At 38.8% G+C, this 17,300-nt stretch overlaps 1 protein-coding gene across 4 annotated transcripts in view; it reads left to right on the top strand.

Moving 5' to 3' along the window:
• MKLN1 (muskelin 1) overlaps positions 1-17,300 on the top strand; it is a 97,814-nt gene that overhangs the window by 13,232 nt on the left and 67,282 nt on the right. For 2 of the 4 annotated variants that reach the window (XM_031609737.2, XM_031609736.2), the window contains exons 2-4: positions 2,235-2,304; positions 10,354-10,496; positions 11,864-11,952. In XM_031609737.2, coding sequence (XP_031465597.1) covers positions 2,235-2,304; positions 10,354-10,496; positions 11,864-11,952 — 302 coding nt within the window. Of the gene's footprint in view, positions 1-1,710; positions 1,863-2,234; positions 2,305-10,353; positions 10,497-11,863; positions 11,953-17,300 lie in introns of those variants that run through there. The other 2 variants (XM_031609738.2, XM_031609739.2) reach the window with 2 other exon arrangements.

Below are 17,300 nucleotides of genomic sequence, written 5' to 3'. Positions count from 1 at the left end.
CTGTCCTCAATGTTTGTTTAATCTTATTAAACTTATTAAGCCACCTATGTATTTTTAATTTTTTTTTAATAACTCCTGACAATACTGTCTTTTCCCTTTAAAATTTTGTTTCAGCCTTAATTTTGTGTGAGCTATCCATTCCTTTTCTCTCTGCACACGGATTTCTCTCTCGTCTCGTTGTACTGAATGAGCTCCTCATTGGTTGTGGCAAGCTGATCCTTGACCTGGAGAAGTAAACAAATCTACTTCTAAAAATACGATCTTTGGGATTTGTCCCAGTTATAAAATGCCTCCTTCCAGCAGGGCATTATCTGGCCATGTAACAGTGCCAATTCTTGCAAATGTTGCTCAATGCATGAAGGACCTACCGTCTAATGTTTAAACAAATGTAATATCATTATAAATAAAATTTTTCTCTAGGGTGAATTGTTTCTTGCGTCCAGTTAAAGCTTCCAAAGGAAAAAAAAGCAATATAGCATTAACTTTTTTTTTGGTCTGCCTTCATGTGTCCCTTAAATATGTATTAGAGTATAAAATCCAAATCTTCAAAAGTAACTTTTTCTCTAGTTATCAAAAGGTATTAAGACATGACTAAGTGTCATTTTGCCTTTCCCATGACATGCCATAGGACGCTGTGGGTATGAGTCGTCTTACAGCAAATGCGTTTTGTTGTTTAGTGCTGACATAACTGCACATCTGGCAACTTCTATTAGAAGTTTGTGTATCTTAACAGCGTCCAAAATCTTTCTCTCTGTTCAATTGGTTCGTTTTTTTCCCTGTTGTAATTAAGGAAGACAGTAGCTATGTTTTCTTCTGGAGTTGAGCCTCGTTTTGCTGCAAACTTAGAGTTCCCAGCTGAGTGAATAATCGTGCAGACTGATGCCTCAATCTTCCTGTATTGATGGGTTAGAGCAAGAGGGCAGTGTGTGGCTGTAAGCTATTTAGATGCGTTTTCTGCACTGGGCACGTGTCCATAAATCAGCTGATATTCCTGTGTTGCTAAATGACACGTTGTGATAGAAATGAGCTATCAGGAGAGGGAGTTTGAATTTTGTTCCCATGCCATACCAAATCCTGATGTATCTTCTGTGAAGCCAGTAGACAGCCATCTGCTCTTACATATTTGGAGGGGTCACCCCAGTCTAGCTTCTTGCCGTGTCCCTTGTGGTGCAGGATTGCTTGGGTATCACTGATAGTGCATTGATTTTGGTCTGCCCAATGTGGAAGGAGTGAGTTAATTTGTCTGTTAATGCTCAACCTCCAACTTAACCTCCTTCCCTTCTGAGCTTTTATACCAGTGTTGTTTTCCTCCTACACAGCAGATGTAGATGGCATGAGCCTTTTGTTGTCCTTTTCACATAAGTTTTATGAGCTGGCGAGATTGTTAGTTGGGCTTGTCCTGTTCAGCTGGTGCTGTCATTACCTCCCCATGAGGAATGATGTAACTGTGTATTTTAACATATATATTTTTGTTTTTAAACTCATCTGGGAGGTGAATTGAGGGCTAGCCTTACTATGCAGGAAAGAGGAAGAGGTCCTTCATGAGGATTATCATTAAGAAATTGTTTCATTTTAGCCAACACACTATTCTGAATTTGTTAATTACCTAAATGCTGTACAATCTCACACTGTATGAAAGTAATTAAGATATTATCTTGTTGGCTGAATTTGAACATCTGATTCTTGTGTGTTGTTCTAGGCTTGTGGCTCGTGAAAAATACATGTTCAAATTTGGTGAGAGTTAGATGGTCATCTTAGAATCATAGAATGGCCTGGGTTGAAAAGGACAACAATAATCATCTAGTTTCAACCCCCTGCCATGTTTAGGGTGGATCTTCTATGCACCAGGAAAACTTAAGAAGGTTAGCAGCTCACTCGCTCTGTTCCAGTATGGCACACTTAGTAAGGCAGAGACTTTGATTTGCTGACTGTCTTACTGCTTATCCTTTTTAACCTCATTGAAAAATTCCTACCTCATAGAGGTGAATGAGGCTTGGAGATGTATTTGAATAAGTCCTGTAAAGTAACTAGAATTCTACTAGAAAGCAGAATTAAAAAAAAAAAATACATATATATATATATGAATTCTACTTAGAGGAGCAGAACCTTAATTTCTGCTGAAAATTTTTGTTAGTTGCATGAGAATGTTATTGATCTGTGCGTTGGATGGCTCTTACTGGAGACGCAACTGTCATTTTTTGTACTTAAATGACTTCTGGCTTTTCATTTTTAAGGAACATTTTGGTGGACAAGCCCAATGATCAGTCTTCGAGGTGGTCTTCTGAAAGCAATTATCCTCCCCAGGTAAGCATCTGAATTTCTGCAGGTACACAGCTGTGTTGTACTGCATAACATACAATTACATTTTTATTTTAAGCATAGGCTGCTACTGTTTATAATGACGGGCTTTATAAATTACCTACTCAATTCATTAAAATGTAAATACCTCTTGTATCAATAGCATGCATTTCCAGCAATGTATTTGTGATCTTTCAAGGAACGTTTTTTGTAGGGGAAGAGTTTTACATTTCAGCCTTGAAAATCACGGTCATACTGGAAATGATCTAACCTTATGGTTAGATTAAGCTGCTAATGAGGCATGTGGGTCCCCCTTTGTCAGCGCTATTGGAAACTGCTGTAGACTGCTGGCCTTGAATCCTTGATCTAAGGAGCTTGTGTTTGTTTCCTTTAATAGCACATTTAGAAATGTAGAATCTTTATAGATGTGAAAGTCACCTCGTCTTCTGATTAACCGCCTTATTAAAAAGAATTTGTATTGATTCTTAGCTTCTTGTTTGCCTTTTTATTATTAAGTTGTTTTCTTATCTGGAAAAATATACTTATCTGTTAACTTACGATTTTTCCTTCAATAAAAGCATTACAGATCTAGCATAAAGAGAGTGGTTACACTGGTACTATTTGCTCAGCTTCTCCTGTATCTGTTATGCTGGGTTTTTAAAGTCCCGAGTTCAAGTACTGATGTGCAGCAGAGTATCTCTCATGCAAAATTATTCTACCTACTTGTACATACAATAAGTACATGTAATTCAGATACTCCTCATGAGGTTAAGTCTCTGGATTTTTCCTGTAGGTAAATCTTGCTGCTATGCTGTGTAGGTATGTTGAAAATCCGTACAACTGGCAGCTCCGTATCACAGTGGGGGTCATCTCATCCAACTGAAAGGCTTTCATCCTAATTTTCCTGATAGTATTATGTACTGTTGTTTGTGAAAGTGTTTTCTAATAAGGGAGAAAGAGCTATGTTATCAATACTGTTAATGTTGTAAACTTGCTTCTGACAACTGATTTGCATCTACTGCTTGTTTGATATTTTTTTTAAACATATCTTATTTTTGTTAAACAGCATGGGAATTCCATTCATAGCTTGAAGCTGTTTTAATCTGTCTAGTACACATTGATTGCAGGGTAATTGGTTTTGAGCATGTATTGCATCTCAAACTGTGCCATCCTTCACCTTGTTTTGTTCAGAAAGCATTTGTTTTTTTTTTCCTTTGAGTTCTCTTATGCATTCAGAAGGCAAGGTTGATTGTGCTGTAGCTTCAGACTGGGTTTTTCATGTGAGGTGTTCATAATTCTGCTGTCTTGTTTTTGGGGTGATCCTGAATATTTTGTTCTGTTTTCAAACTGATTCTGAAATGGGAATGTGTTTCGTGTGGCTGGATGCTTTACCGTATTCCCATTTGATGGTTAATGCCGACGAGCAGCAATGCAAGTTCACAGAATCATTTGAGGTGAAAGAGCCCTTTAAAGGTCATCTAATGTAACTCCCCTGCGATGAACAGGGACACCTACAGGTAGATCAGGTTGCTCAGAGCCTAGTCCAGCCTGACCTTAAATGTGTTGAAGAACAGGGTTTCAACCACCTCTCTGGGCGATCTGTTCCAATGCTTCACTACTCTTATCATAAAAAGCTTTTTCCTTGTATCGAATCTAAATCTCCTCTCTTTTAGTTTCAAACCATTTCCTAGTACAACAGACCCTGCTAAAGAGTCTGTCTCCTTCCTTCTCCTAGCCCTGTTTAGATACTGAAAGGCTGTTCTCAGATCTCCCTGGAACCTTCTCTGAGATCCCCAGCTCTTTCAACCTGTTCTCTCAGGGGAGGTGTTCCATCCCTTGGATCATTTTGGTGGCCCTCCTCTGGACACGCTTCAGCAGGTCTGTGTCTGTCCTGTGCTGAGGACTCCACGTCTGGATGCAGTACTGTAGGTGAGGTCTCTGCAGGGCAGAGCAGAGGGGCAGGATCACCTCCCTTGCCCTGCTGGCCACGCTGCTTTTGATGCAGCCCAGGATACAGTTGGCTTTCTGAGCTGCGAGGGCACATTGCTGGCTTATGTTCAGCTTTCCATCCACCAGCACCCCCCGGTCCCTTTTGGCAGGGCTGTACTCAATCCTTTCATTCCCTCAGCTCGTGTTGATAGTGGGGGTTGCTGTGACTGAAGTTATACCAAGAACGTGGAATAAGCAGAGAATAATCAGAATTGCTTGATCAAGTTCATGTGGTTTTTATCTGGGAGATATTTCCATCACTTTTGCATGTACTGAGCATGGAATGAATGAAGATGTTACTGTACATCTTCTGCATCCAGCCCTGGAGAACTGGGTGTTGCCCTGCATGCTAAGCAAGTAATTTAAACCAAACTTTTGATTGGAGAATTAAATGTGTGTAGGAGGTATGCAGATAGTGGCAACTGAGATTACTAAAACAGTGTCTCAGTTTTATTCTGTTTTCTTTAAAGACAAAAATGCAAAAAAACCAACCTGTCTGCCCAAGTGGAAAAGACAGTCCCACGGGATTCTTCTTGCTTGAATCTCTGCATGCAACAGCAAGAAAACAAAAAGCTGTACAGTTGCTTGTTTGTTCAGTAAGGCCAATCCTGAACACAGCGTAAGAGAGATGTCTTTGCATCTGTGTTTTAGCTAACTCTCATGCTTCTTATCTAAGAGTTCAGTGACTTGTTTAAAGCATATTTGCTGGTATGAACTTACCTGTTGTAACAACAGCTGGGAAGGAGGATTAGGAAATGAACATTTGCAGAAGAGACCTCTACGTGAAGGGTGTAGCTTCTACTATTGCTGTGCACATGAAGAAACTTTCAAGTTAATGTCTCTATCAAAGAACTTCAGATTTGGTTATGTTTTGCTCAAAATAGATACTTCTCACACCTCCAGCAGTGAAAGATTGCTGCATTTTGATGCAGGTAAAAGTTATAGACAGACTATACACAGACTCATTCTCATAAACTGATGAAGTTCTAAAGGTAGAATCTTAGCTTGGAGAACTTCAGTTGAAATAATAGTTAACCAGATAATAAGTGTGGTGGGGGGAGAGGCTGAGGGAGATTGGTTGCTTTCTGACTATTTCATATTCCAGAAATAAAATCCACGTGATTTTTGATGTCCAAAATAAATGTTGAACATCTTACGGAAAATGAAGTTATAAAGCATTTTCTGGTTTTTGTCTTGGCATTTCTTCATTTACGAATTGGTTGCTTGTACAGTGACTCTTGTTAAAATACGTGGGTGGCCATAATGGTCTGGGATAGGAAATGCTGTAAAGCTTGGTAAAATACAACTTTCCTAGACACAACTAGCATGCACTAGCATGGGCTAGTGCAGTTCAGGCTCATTGGCACATGCTGGGGGGTATTTTAATAAGCTGCAACCCTAATGGCTGATTTGTCTCATCAGTGCATCTCACCTTTGTGTAAGAGTTTACTAATTTGCCACTGGTGAAAATATGAGTGAGTCCCTAAGTATTGAGTTATTCATTTTCCCAGCTGAGTGAAAAAAAGCTCTACTGACAGCTTTCTGTCAGAGCATTCCTCTTGCTAGGATAAGCATGAGTCAAAAGAACATACGTGAACTTCAGGGTTCATACAGTGTCTCAGAGCAGATCTCTATAGTGAGCGTGGTGAAGTGTATACGGAAAGTTTATTAAGAAAGAAAGAAAATGAAAGTGGAAGTATAAATATTTGAAATGCTGTTCTCTGGCTGTATATAATAAAGAGTCTTTCTAACTGTATGGGTATGCTAGAGTTAAATCATTCTAGCAGCCATGAAAGCCGGGAGTTATGAATGAGTGCCAGTGAAAGGAAATACATATGACAGCTGTTTTTCTGTTTATTAAACTAGATATCTTTCTTGGGTCTTGAAATAGAATGACCCAGAAATTATATATTCAATAACAAACCTGTTATGTAGTAACCTATTCAGGCAGAAGAGGGCTGATAGTTCTATTTTTGAACTAGTTCTAGGCTTACATAGGAAGTGTGAAGCAGAAAGGCTTGTAGTGCTGAAGACTGTGGCTCTGTTCTAAATGTGCATCCTGGTGGCTCCAGTGATGGTCTAGCTCAGGAGGCTGCATGCAGAACACTGAATTCCCCTCATGGCATGATTAATAATGTACAGAACAAAAGGACAAACTTAATTACAAAAACAATGGGTAAGTTTGTGTAATGGCCAGTGATCCTGTCAGGTATTTTGATTATTTTCTGCTTTTATTTTCAAATACAAAATAAGTTTCATCGCTCCCTAATAAGAAGTGTGTGTAGTGCTGTATTGCAGTGGTTGATAAACAGAAATGCTTAAAGAAAAAAATAAGTCAACATAATATAATCTGAGTCTGTGCACAGGCATCTTGTGTAGTGCAGTTTGGAATCAGTTTCATTTTCTTTAATGAAGAGGTGCAGATTCTGAGCTGTTAAAGAGCACATGGAGAAAGCCACTAACATTCTACAAACAATTAGTTTCATTTTTGCATCTGAGAAGAGCGATTTTCCACTCCTGAGTTGTGTCCTACTGTAGATCATATCAGCAACTAATTTAAAACACATTTGTAAAATTTATACTCAGTTGTGTGATGCAGGAGCGTGCATGTGGTTGTCATCAAATGGTAGCATGGACCAGAGCTTCAAAAAAGTTTGGAACTGATTGCAGCTCCCAGTGTGACAGGGTTGCATTTGTATTCTTGGGTGCACCTAACTGGCTGTTGAGGTGCCATGCTCTGCTCTTTGTGCATCTTCACTTACTGACATGCTTACTCATGGAGCAGAAGTTTTGCTCTTCTAATGCAATCTAGCATCTTGTTTGTAAGTGTGGTAGTTTGAAGCTTTTTGTGCAGCTGCTCCAAGCGGTGTCAGTATGCCATGCTTCTAATGAGCAAATAAGCTTGTAATTTGGATTGTTGGAATACTTCCTGAATACTCCAGTGTTAAGTGCACTGATTCTGCTTATGGCAGCATGACTGAAAAGTGTTATGTAACTGTATACATATATATATATATGTGTGTGTCTGCCTGAAACCTCATAGACTTGTTCTCTTCAAATGTCTTCTCTTCAGATATCTTCATAATGTAATAGAAATGTGAGATCAAACCTTTGAAAGCTGTAGAGGATAGTCTGTGACACTTAAAATCCTAGTAACAGTCCAAAAATGTCCCTGCTGCCACCTGTTTGCAGTTCTTGAGGAGATGTGTGTGTATATATGTGTATGTATATATATATGTATTTATATACACGTACATTTTCAAGTGTGTGAGATCTGTAGCTTGTACTCACAGTGGCCTCTGTGTGTATATATCTTTTGTATATATGCAAAATCTGCCTAGATTAAAAGCTGCATCTGTATTTTTGTATTTTGTGTGTGTGTTTACATGCACGTATACTTTTATACAAAGGGTGCTCTGAAAGTAATGCCTCCTATTTTATTAGGCCTGTGTGGCACGTAGGCTCTTGCTTCTTGCTGGCAAAAATGCATAGTGAATGGTAATGACTGCTGAAAAATAGTGCTTTGTAGCTGAGAATTTGCTCAATTGAATAGTGTTATTTTGCCCTTTGTGTCTCTTGTATTTTCCATGGGAACGAATAAGAAGCATTACTTTCAGAGCAACCTGTGTATATAAAAACTACAGAAAGCATTGCTGGGTTCAGGTATTTGGCCACAGGCATTGAGGAACACTTGTCTTCTGGTTCCATACCAGTCTTCAGTTTCTGTGTTGATGTCCTTAAATCTATGTGTGACTCAGCAGGTGCTGGGAGGTGTGGGAGCAGGAAGGAAGGCTGTCTGTAGCCTTCAAAAATAACTGCTGGCCGTGTGGAGCAATTGCTGTGCCTTACTCTGCTTTAGACATCTTTTGGAAAGGATTTATCTGCATTCCTGGTTTACTTAGTATTTTAGAGCACGAATCTAATAACGCAGGATGAAGTTTATGTCAAGCTTTTGCGTATCTTGCAGAGCACATGGGAAAGTATTCCTTCCTGCTCCAAGCAGGAGGTTTGTGATTTCAGCAAGATTTAAGAAATGCAGTTGCTGATGTTAGCAGTGCTGATGTCACTTGTTCAGCTGTGGGAGAAATCTGTAGGGAGGATCTGATGGTGGAGGAGCTCTTAGATGTTGTTGTGTACTGTCTGTTCTGGCAACTGGCTGTGCTCTGTGTCAAGTACTGCCATGCTACAGGACCGTCCCCTTACTCATCCCTTCCTTTTTTCTGTCTTAAAAATTTGTTTTCTGTATAAAACTCTTTTTTGCTCCAAAGTTTGGAAATTACTTGGATACAGAAGCTTAGCTTTCTGCTAGTTAGCTGAAATTATGTTCTGATGTCCAGATGAGTGGCACAAAACTAAGCAGCTTTCTTTTAAATACTTAATGGAAAAAAATATGTTTGGAAAAGCACCAAAGCATTTTTCTGTCGCTGATATGGACTTATTTTCTTCATTGCTGGAAACATCCTTGGCCGTAATTTCTTTCTATCCTTAAAAGGTACCCATCTGCATTATTCAAGATAACTGCTGCTTGTGGAGTATTTTCCTAAGCTTAAGCTCTTTGTAAGTCATAGAATCATTAAACTGGAAAGGACCACTAAGATCATCTAGACCAGCCATCTCCAGGGGCTCCCTGTGCCTGCAGCTCACACTTCCCTAGTTGGCCAAGCCAGCTCTCCTGTCTCCTTTGTAGTAAGATCCGATACTTGAGATCACCTGCATATCCTGATGCTCTCTAAAACATCATCACTGGTGCTCTTATGCTCAGAATTAATTGCTTTATAGAGTAAAGCCATGGCAGGACAGAGATGAGATTCCCTAAAGATATGGGAAAACCTTGTTCTGTTTCTCAACTGAGAAGTGCCGTTCTAAGGTAAGATTGTTCCTCTGGTGGAGCTGCTTAGCACAAGGAGGGTAGTCTTTACAGCACTTCGTGGAAAGTTGCTGCTTTCTGCTGATAGACTGCCGGAGCAGTCACATGCATGCAAACACCGTGTAGATAAGTGTGGTTGAAAGACTTGAAATACTGCATCGTGTGTGCTTTGGCAGTACTGCTTTCTGGAAAAAGGGCCACCGGCAGTGCCTGCAGGGGAGGTGTTCCACACCACATTGGTTGTTTGCTTAGGAAGTGTAGTGTTGATCGTAAGGTTTTGTAACCAAATCCAGAGCGATGAGTAATTTTGATTCTGCTCTTAGTCTCAGTTTGTCTGCTGTGCTGCTTATTTCTGAGAAATCAGACAAGAAAATTAAACATTGTTTTCAGTTATGAATCTCATTGTATTCTGTGAAGCAGGATGTCTCTGGAGTTCCTCCACTGTGGCCTACTTTGTAGTGAAGGGTTAAATAAACTTGGGGTGCTCAATGGTTCCAGATGAATGATGCAAAAATTCTGTGTACGTTTTTCAAATGGAAGAGATCTTTTGCTCCAGCAGTGCTGGGAAGCTGATAGCTGTGGTCTGAATGTAAATAATCTGCTGACTTGATCCCTACACTTCTGGGGGATGTCTGTGTTAGGAGGAGCAAATGTTTACAAAGGAGAACACTTTCATCATTTCATGTGTAAGGCCCCTTTATTGTCAGTTAAGTGGTTAGGTTTTATTTGGGATGCATAATAAGCAGTTGGCTCCTACATTAGCCACAAAATCGAGCTTAGTCTGTATTCAGTGGTGAAATAGTGTCAGCCTAGAGAGGAAAAGTATTTGATGTTCTCTTAGCGTGTGGAACATACTGTATTTATCTAATTGTGCATTCAGTTTAGGTTTCGTTTCAGGCTCTAGTGGGCGTCTGGGTCATCATTCTTGTTAGATCCATCTTATTTGCTAGATTTTGGGAAGTCTTGCATCCAACTTGAAGGAATGTCTGTAAGCCTTGAATAGCAATACTAGAAATAGGCACTTAAACCCAATCTTTTTCCTGGACAGACTTTTTAAAAAGTAATATTCCTAAAAAGCTTTTGCTGGAAATAAGCAGGAATAATGGGGGCGGCTCACCTTAATTTTTTTGTTTTGTTAACAGAATATTTGAAGGCAGCCTTTGCTTTAATATTGAAATTCACTATTATCTCTTCCACAGTATTTGATTCTGAAACTTGAAAGACCTGCCATAGTCCAGAGTATCACGTTTGGCAAATATGAAAAAACACATGTCTGCAATTTAAAGAAATTTAAAGTCTTTGGTGGGATGAATGAGGAAAACATGACAGATCTCTTATCCAGGTAAGATGTGATTTTATCAGCTATGATAATCATAAAGGCTGGACCAAAATGCTTTTCCCCTTCACTGCCAAGCAGATAGGTGGTTAACAGTGTAAAAGAGCTCTTGTTGTGATCCTGAAATTAGCTGCCCTTGTGTTTATGGTCAGGTCAGAGAGCAACAAGCCCAACACTTGCTGCAGAAAACCTTTCTTAGCTTGCTCTAACCACAGAATTTGTGGAGAATGTGCTCCTGGAGGCTTGAAAGACCTGAGAGCAAGATGCAACATTGGATTTGTGATTTCTTTCTTCCTTGTGCCTGAGGCACAATATAAATGATTCCCCAGGTGTGGGTAACTTTAAGAAGCTTTTAAAAGCACAAGTAGCCTACCTATGTCAAGAGCCTCACTGCAGCAATAAGGATCTAAACCAGTCAGCTGCTCTGTCTAGCTTCAAATAAACAAATCAGATCAGTAAATAGAAAACCTTTTTTTTTTTTCTTTAGTTTGATTTCTAGTTATGCTAGTAAGGACTAATGAAAGAGCCTTTGGGCTGTTGAGGCCTTATTGTGAGCTTCTGAGAAATCGCTAATGTAAATTTGCAAGGGCCTTTTAAGGTCTCTTTTTTCAGAAAGGGGAATGATTTAAATATCTAGGAGCACAAGATGAGTAGCAAGAACCAATCTATTTTTCGAGGCCTACAGAAGGAAACTCCACCTCCAGGAAATGTACGTCATCTTTAGTCAAGTAAATTAGCCACGCAGAAACATGTGACATTCTTCGTTTGCAGGTGTCCTTCTAGCCAGTTTTCCCTGTCCCTCCCCCCTCTTTAAGTAGATCAGTCTTGCAATTTAGCTTTATTGCTGCTGGAATTTTCTGGGGTAGAGCTTTTAGTAGTGTAGTAATTAGTGATACCTAGTATTGTTTTGCTTGTACCAAAGTTTAATTAAAATCTGTATTTTGGGATCTGTAGATACATCTTCAGTACAAATGGACCTAAGATTTTTGATGTTATACTAAATAGTTTTTATAAAGTGTTGCTCATAAGTGGATCACAAAACACTTCGGCAGTGTGATAATTCTGGGAGTTGGGTTGTCTCCATCTCGAACAGAAAAGTGCAATTCAGATTGCTTGCTGAAGTCACAGGGTCACTGGTGCACGCAAGCAGCATTGATCTGCTGTCAGTTCCACCCCCAAAACCACTAACCAATGCTGCCTCCCAGGGAGATAAGATGGTGGATAGCAGTCCAGGCATTGGTCCAGCATGCATACTTATGATTTATAGTAATGTGAAACAAGCATCGCATTTCAGGCATGACCTAGATTGCATTTGTTAGCTAGTTCTAAAATACAAGGTAAGATTTAGTAACCTTATTTATTTTTTCCCACAGTGGCTTAAAGAATGATTATAACAAAGAAACATTCACCTTGAAGCATAAAATTGATGAGCAGATGTTCCCCTGTCGATTCATTAAGATAGGTAAATGCATTTTTTCGGCATTCTGAGTAGAAAATAATTTCTTAGGCTTGTGCCAGTCTTGGCACTTGTGACTTCATTGTATTAGGAAAAGCATCCAAAGTAGCTGTTCCATTTCATGATCTTTTAGGCTGGTTAGTTTGGAACACAGTGAAGTCCTGTTACTAAGAAATAATAGCTACATAACATAAATCCTAGGGACTGAAAGCAAAATGCTGTAATTTTCAGAAATGCAGTTGTTGAGCCAACTAATTGCTGGAGAAGTTGCTTAATGTCCTACTATAAATTGCTATGTAGAGTTTAAAAAAAAAAACATTAGGCTAAATACAAGTAGAAGCTCCTGTATTGACAGCTGTAGAACTTGGAAAAGTTTTTTTCCCAAACTCATTCAACATAAAGCAACAGCCTTCTTTTTCTTTTGTCATCTTGCTACTCTAATCTTGAAGTCTCACTTCTGCCTAAAGATGCTATCCAGGAGCAAGGAAGAGTTATGCTATGTGATTTCTAGAATAGTTTCTCTGGTGAAGCTTGCTAAAGAGGGGGGAGGGGAGGGTGCAAATGATGTCTGATTATTGTGACTTTTGATGGGGGCAGGGCTGTTTTTTTTTTCTTTCTTTCTTCATACGTCTGAGTGTCTTAGAGTTGCCATGCACTGGTTGGATATAATGCATTAATTTAGAGCCTTTTACCTTTACCATAGGTAAGCAGATTTATCTTCCCCTTCCTACCTGCCGAGACAGTAAAAGCATTACTGTTTTTATGCTGTTGAAGGTGAGAGACTGAGGAGGTAGCTGCTGAAAAATGGAATGAGATCCTTACTGACTAACTTGGGAACTCAAGAGTGTTTTCAAGTGTTGCGTAGTTCCTTTGCCAGGACTTTGGTGATAGCTGCTCCCTTGGGGCCCTTTGCTGTGCCTTCACAGCTTTCTGAATCACTTCTCACGTTGATCTGAGAAAGTGAAAGCATCAGTTTAGGAAACGAGTGATCATTTGTATGCTGTAAATCAGAGTGTTTCCCATTTTTAGAAAAGTGGAGAAATTAGTTGGTGGTTTTTGTTTTGTTTTGGGTTTTTTTGGCTACTTCTTTTGGAAGCATCTGACATCCAGTTGGCTTTAGGAAACCTGAAGCTGAGTAAGGAAATAGTTTAAGGATGACAATGTCACAAAAGCTGAATTGATTTTTAACACTTACTGAAGCTTTTTGGACAGTGTTATGAATGCATATATATATATATATATAATGGCTAACAAACAGCAAATAGTTACTGGAGGTCTAAAAGGGTGAATAGAACAATTCCTATGTACTGCTCTGGATGTTTAAATTCTATTCCTGCGGAATATATTCTACTTAAATGTTACGAAGCATAGCACTGTACTGGAATTTGTTAGGAAAGTGAAGTACTGATGAATTCTACTACCAAGATCTTCTCTCGCTGATGTGAGTTGTGTTATAGGTGGCTTGCTTTGTTGAAATGGCTTCCATACACAACAATAAGTATCCTGTTTTGCAATAAGGCATGTTTCATTGTCACTTACTCTCCAGTTATTGTTTGAGATTAATTTTCCTTTTTAGCTATATTAATATCCTTTAATTTCTTGAAGCATCTTCTATGAAGAAATTCCTGTGCTAGCTCAAAAATTGAAGTGATCTCTGGGCTAACACCTATTAATTTCTAGTTGCTGCTAGCGTCATTTTGTTTATAAAGTTGACTGTTTTTTCTACTGTGAAACAACTGTAAAATGATGTTATGAAATTCTGTTATTTTTCAGGTTCACAGCGTGAATATGTTTTCAGTTTGTTAGACTTTCCAAGCTGCTAGCCAAAGTAACTCAAAATTCGAAATACCGTGCTGTGTTCCTTGTCACGCTGCCAATAAACACGAGGCCAAAATCTGCCCTTTCGGACTTGTAGAGAAGGACACTTCAGAAGTTATTGTTATCAGTGAAGCTTGCGTGTTTGGAGAAGGCGTTATTTACTTCGGCAGTCACTTGCATAAGGCATTTGCTTTATAATTCTGAAGATAGCCAGGTCTGTACACAGCTACTAATAGCAAAACAGGGAGGGTCATTTTTTTTTTTAGGGGGAAAGAGGAGAAATATGGCATGAGTGTATCTGTGAGATACTGGAGAAGAACTTCCTAAAACTTCCATTGCCCATATTTCAGACTGATAGGAAGCAGAAGAAATGAATTCCTTCTCTCAACTTGTGTCAAGAAGAGACTTGAGCTTCTTTCAGTTTAATTAGTTCGACTTCAGTTCCTTAACACTGAAATGCCCAGTTGTGGGCTTCTGACCTACTTGACAAGTAATTGCTCTGTTTCATGTAACACCTCATTAAAGAGCTTAGGAAAGGGAAGGAAGATATTTATCTGGAAAAAATAGTGAGGAAGAAGCTTGTTAATATATGTGAACTTTTTGACTCTTTGTTTATTTTTCTTTTTTTTTTTGTGGTTTCTCCAGGCAGAGATTTTTTTTGTCCTTGAAAGCAGAAGGTGTTGTAAAGAATGATTGCTGTGAAAGAGTTGAAAGACGTGTGGGGTTGTAGTTCTTATACCAGTTTGTTACTAGCATGGAATTTGCTAAACTGAGGTTTTCGTGTATTAGAAATGAACAGTGCTTTCTTGACGGATGTTTCCTACATTAATTGTATAGACTACATCTGTACCTGTGTTTTTTTAAGCATATGTTGTTTGTGTGACTGCTACGAGTAAATGAGACTCAGAAATTAGCTTGAGACATGTCTTCTAAATGATTGTACTGCTTAGCATCTAATGTTTTCTGTAGTATACAGGATGGCAATCTTTGTCAAGGCATAACTTGCAGTTATTGATAAACATCCCCTAAAATCGTTCTTGTGCAGTTTAAAACTTGCTGAAGTGACCTAAATACATACCTTCTGCTTCTGTTAAAGAGGTATTGATTTTTATTTTATTTCTATTTTTTCCTCTCTGTGGGGCACCTCTCTCTGTGTGGTGATGGTTCAGCTGGTCTGAACAGTTGTTTGCATTTCAGGATGGATTGCTGTAGTACACGCAGCCAAAAAAGCCAAGCTGAGATAGCTTTATGGTAAAAATTGAAGAAATATTCTAATGCTAGGCTTCAGGTTCATCAGCTTTGGTGGAAACATTTTTCTGTTTTGAAGGAGTGTATGTTTGTGTGTATAGGAGGAGGAAAAAAGCAATATGGAAAAGAGTAGGCAGAATAAGTTTTTATTCCTACAAATACATTGTAGGATAGAATCAGTAAGGCTGGGAAAGACCACTGAGGTTATGTAGTCCAAACATTGACTCATCACCACAGTGCCCAGTAACCCACAAGGTGACCTCTTTGCCAGGAGTAGAAGTTAGATTATCTGAAGTTCTGCTTTGTGCCCTTTCCTAATACTGTGGAGTAACTTAAAAGATCAGACTCAGTTTTCTGTGCCCATTTGATGCTAGGGAAGCGTTTGTTTTGTGTTCCCTGTGCATTTTCACTTATGTGTAAAGTTTGAATGTAGTGTGGAAGTCCTGATGTTAAAATCAGTTTTTCTGGGGATCAGAACAGTGAGCAGGACTGCTGAAAGCTCTGAGTTAACTGAGGAGGGGTGTTAGTAAGTTGATAGTTCTGCATTTCTTGTGATTGATAGCTACGTAGCATCCTTACATACATTGCTGTTCTTATTTAGGACTGTAGTTGGCTGCTGATGTGAGAGGGTGAATTGTTGATTGTACCAGGAGAAGCTGACTTAAGTTCTGAGAGCTGCTAAAAAGAAATATTGAGGTAGACTCCTGGTTTTTATTATTTTTTATTTTTCCTGGAAGAAGGTGGTAAAGCTGTAATATTTAAGTTTGGTTTTTCACCTCATTAACTCAACCTTAAGAAACCAGCCTCACGCTCACCATCAGGAAATTTATGGTCTCAATCCATCTGAGGTGGTCTGTGGCTTGGTTCAGTGTTTCAGCTGAAGAAACTGATGAACAGTTTTTGATTCTTTGTTGCTGAATGAATACCAAATTTAGCTTCAGTTTGTCCTGTGTGTTCAGGTCAGAGGACAAATACAAGGTTTTACCCATTCCTGTGGTATCTGTCAGTCTATCATCTTAATATGAGTAATGCCTGGATTGTTCACTGTCTCTAGCGTTTGGAAGTTTGTTGCCCTCCTGGGAATGTGAGAAATAGCGACTGTTGATGTCTTCTTGTGTTTCTGTGCAGGGAGTGTAGTATCTTTTCACATAGAACACGCATCAGTTATTTCCTCAGTTCTCATAGTCTCTCTGGTAACAACTTTAAACTTACTGATATGTTTGAATTTAAAAGTAGTAAGGTTTTATGATATTAAGGTAAAAATCTGGCTTAGCTTTTTCTCTACACAAAAGAAGCTTATTGGGCAGAGTGTATGTAGTGTAGAGGACAGGTGGTTTTCCTTGGGAATTGCTCTGAGATCATCTCACTTGTGAGTGTTGAACGATCAAGTAGAAATAAACTATTTGGGATGATTCTAAAATCATGAAAAGTTATATACTCAGAATATCTTTGAGTCCTTTCTAAAAATCTGTTCTTCTGATGACTGTTCCCTGAAGCTGTTCTAAGTCCTTAGCAATAGGATTGTAGAAACACCTTTTAAAATTAAGAGTACCATGCATTTGAACATAGGCTCTGTGCCCAAACGGAAGGTAATTGATCTAACTTTGAGGTACAATTAAGCAAGTGTTAAAGAATCTTTAACAGAAGCAACTTTAGAATGGATTTTGGGTTTTCCTTTTTCAGGGAGTATGTCAGAATACTCCTAGTTCAAGCAGTTAGTAAACTCATGGTACTTCCTAGTGGTTTGAAAGACAACTAGCAATTACTCTGTGGGAAGAATAGTTTCTATGGAGGGAAGTAGTGTACTCTGTGCTGTTGCTGGTAATGAATCATTTATCTCTAAATGCTATCTTTCTTGTTTATCAGTTATGGTCAAATAGAAAGGATGCGGGAAATGAAACCATTTGATTTCACTGAAAGTTTAAGTGTTCACATTAAAACTTTTTGGGAGTTAGAATTGTTCTGAAGCAAAGCCAACTCTTAATCAACAGACTAAGTTTGATAGGTCAGTGCAATAAGGTAGATGTTACAACAGAGTGGTCGAGGTGCCCTAATAAGTGAGACGCTGCAGTGTGTTTCACACTTAGTATGCTTGCCCCGATACCCAAATAAAATAGTATTGGCTAAAAAGCTGCATATGATTAAGCTTTTTTTCAAAAAAAGGAAAATTAGATACAGCTTTTAATTTGGAAATGGACAGTGTTCCCTCCCTCCCTCTTCCACAACTTACAGACGTTACTAATTTTGTAAAATTCAAAATACGTGAGCTTCTTGTCTTCACCATTAGG

The sequence above is a fragment of the Phasianus colchicus genome, chromosome 1 (genome assembly GCF_987193195.1).
Source record: "Phasianus colchicus chromosome 1, bPhaCol1.hap1.1, whole genome shotgun sequence".
In the NCBI taxonomy this organism is placed as follows: domain Eukaryota; kingdom Metazoa; phylum Chordata; class Aves; order Galliformes; family Phasianidae; genus Phasianus; species Phasianus colchicus.
This window is presented reverse-complemented; position numbering and strand designations above follow the sequence as displayed.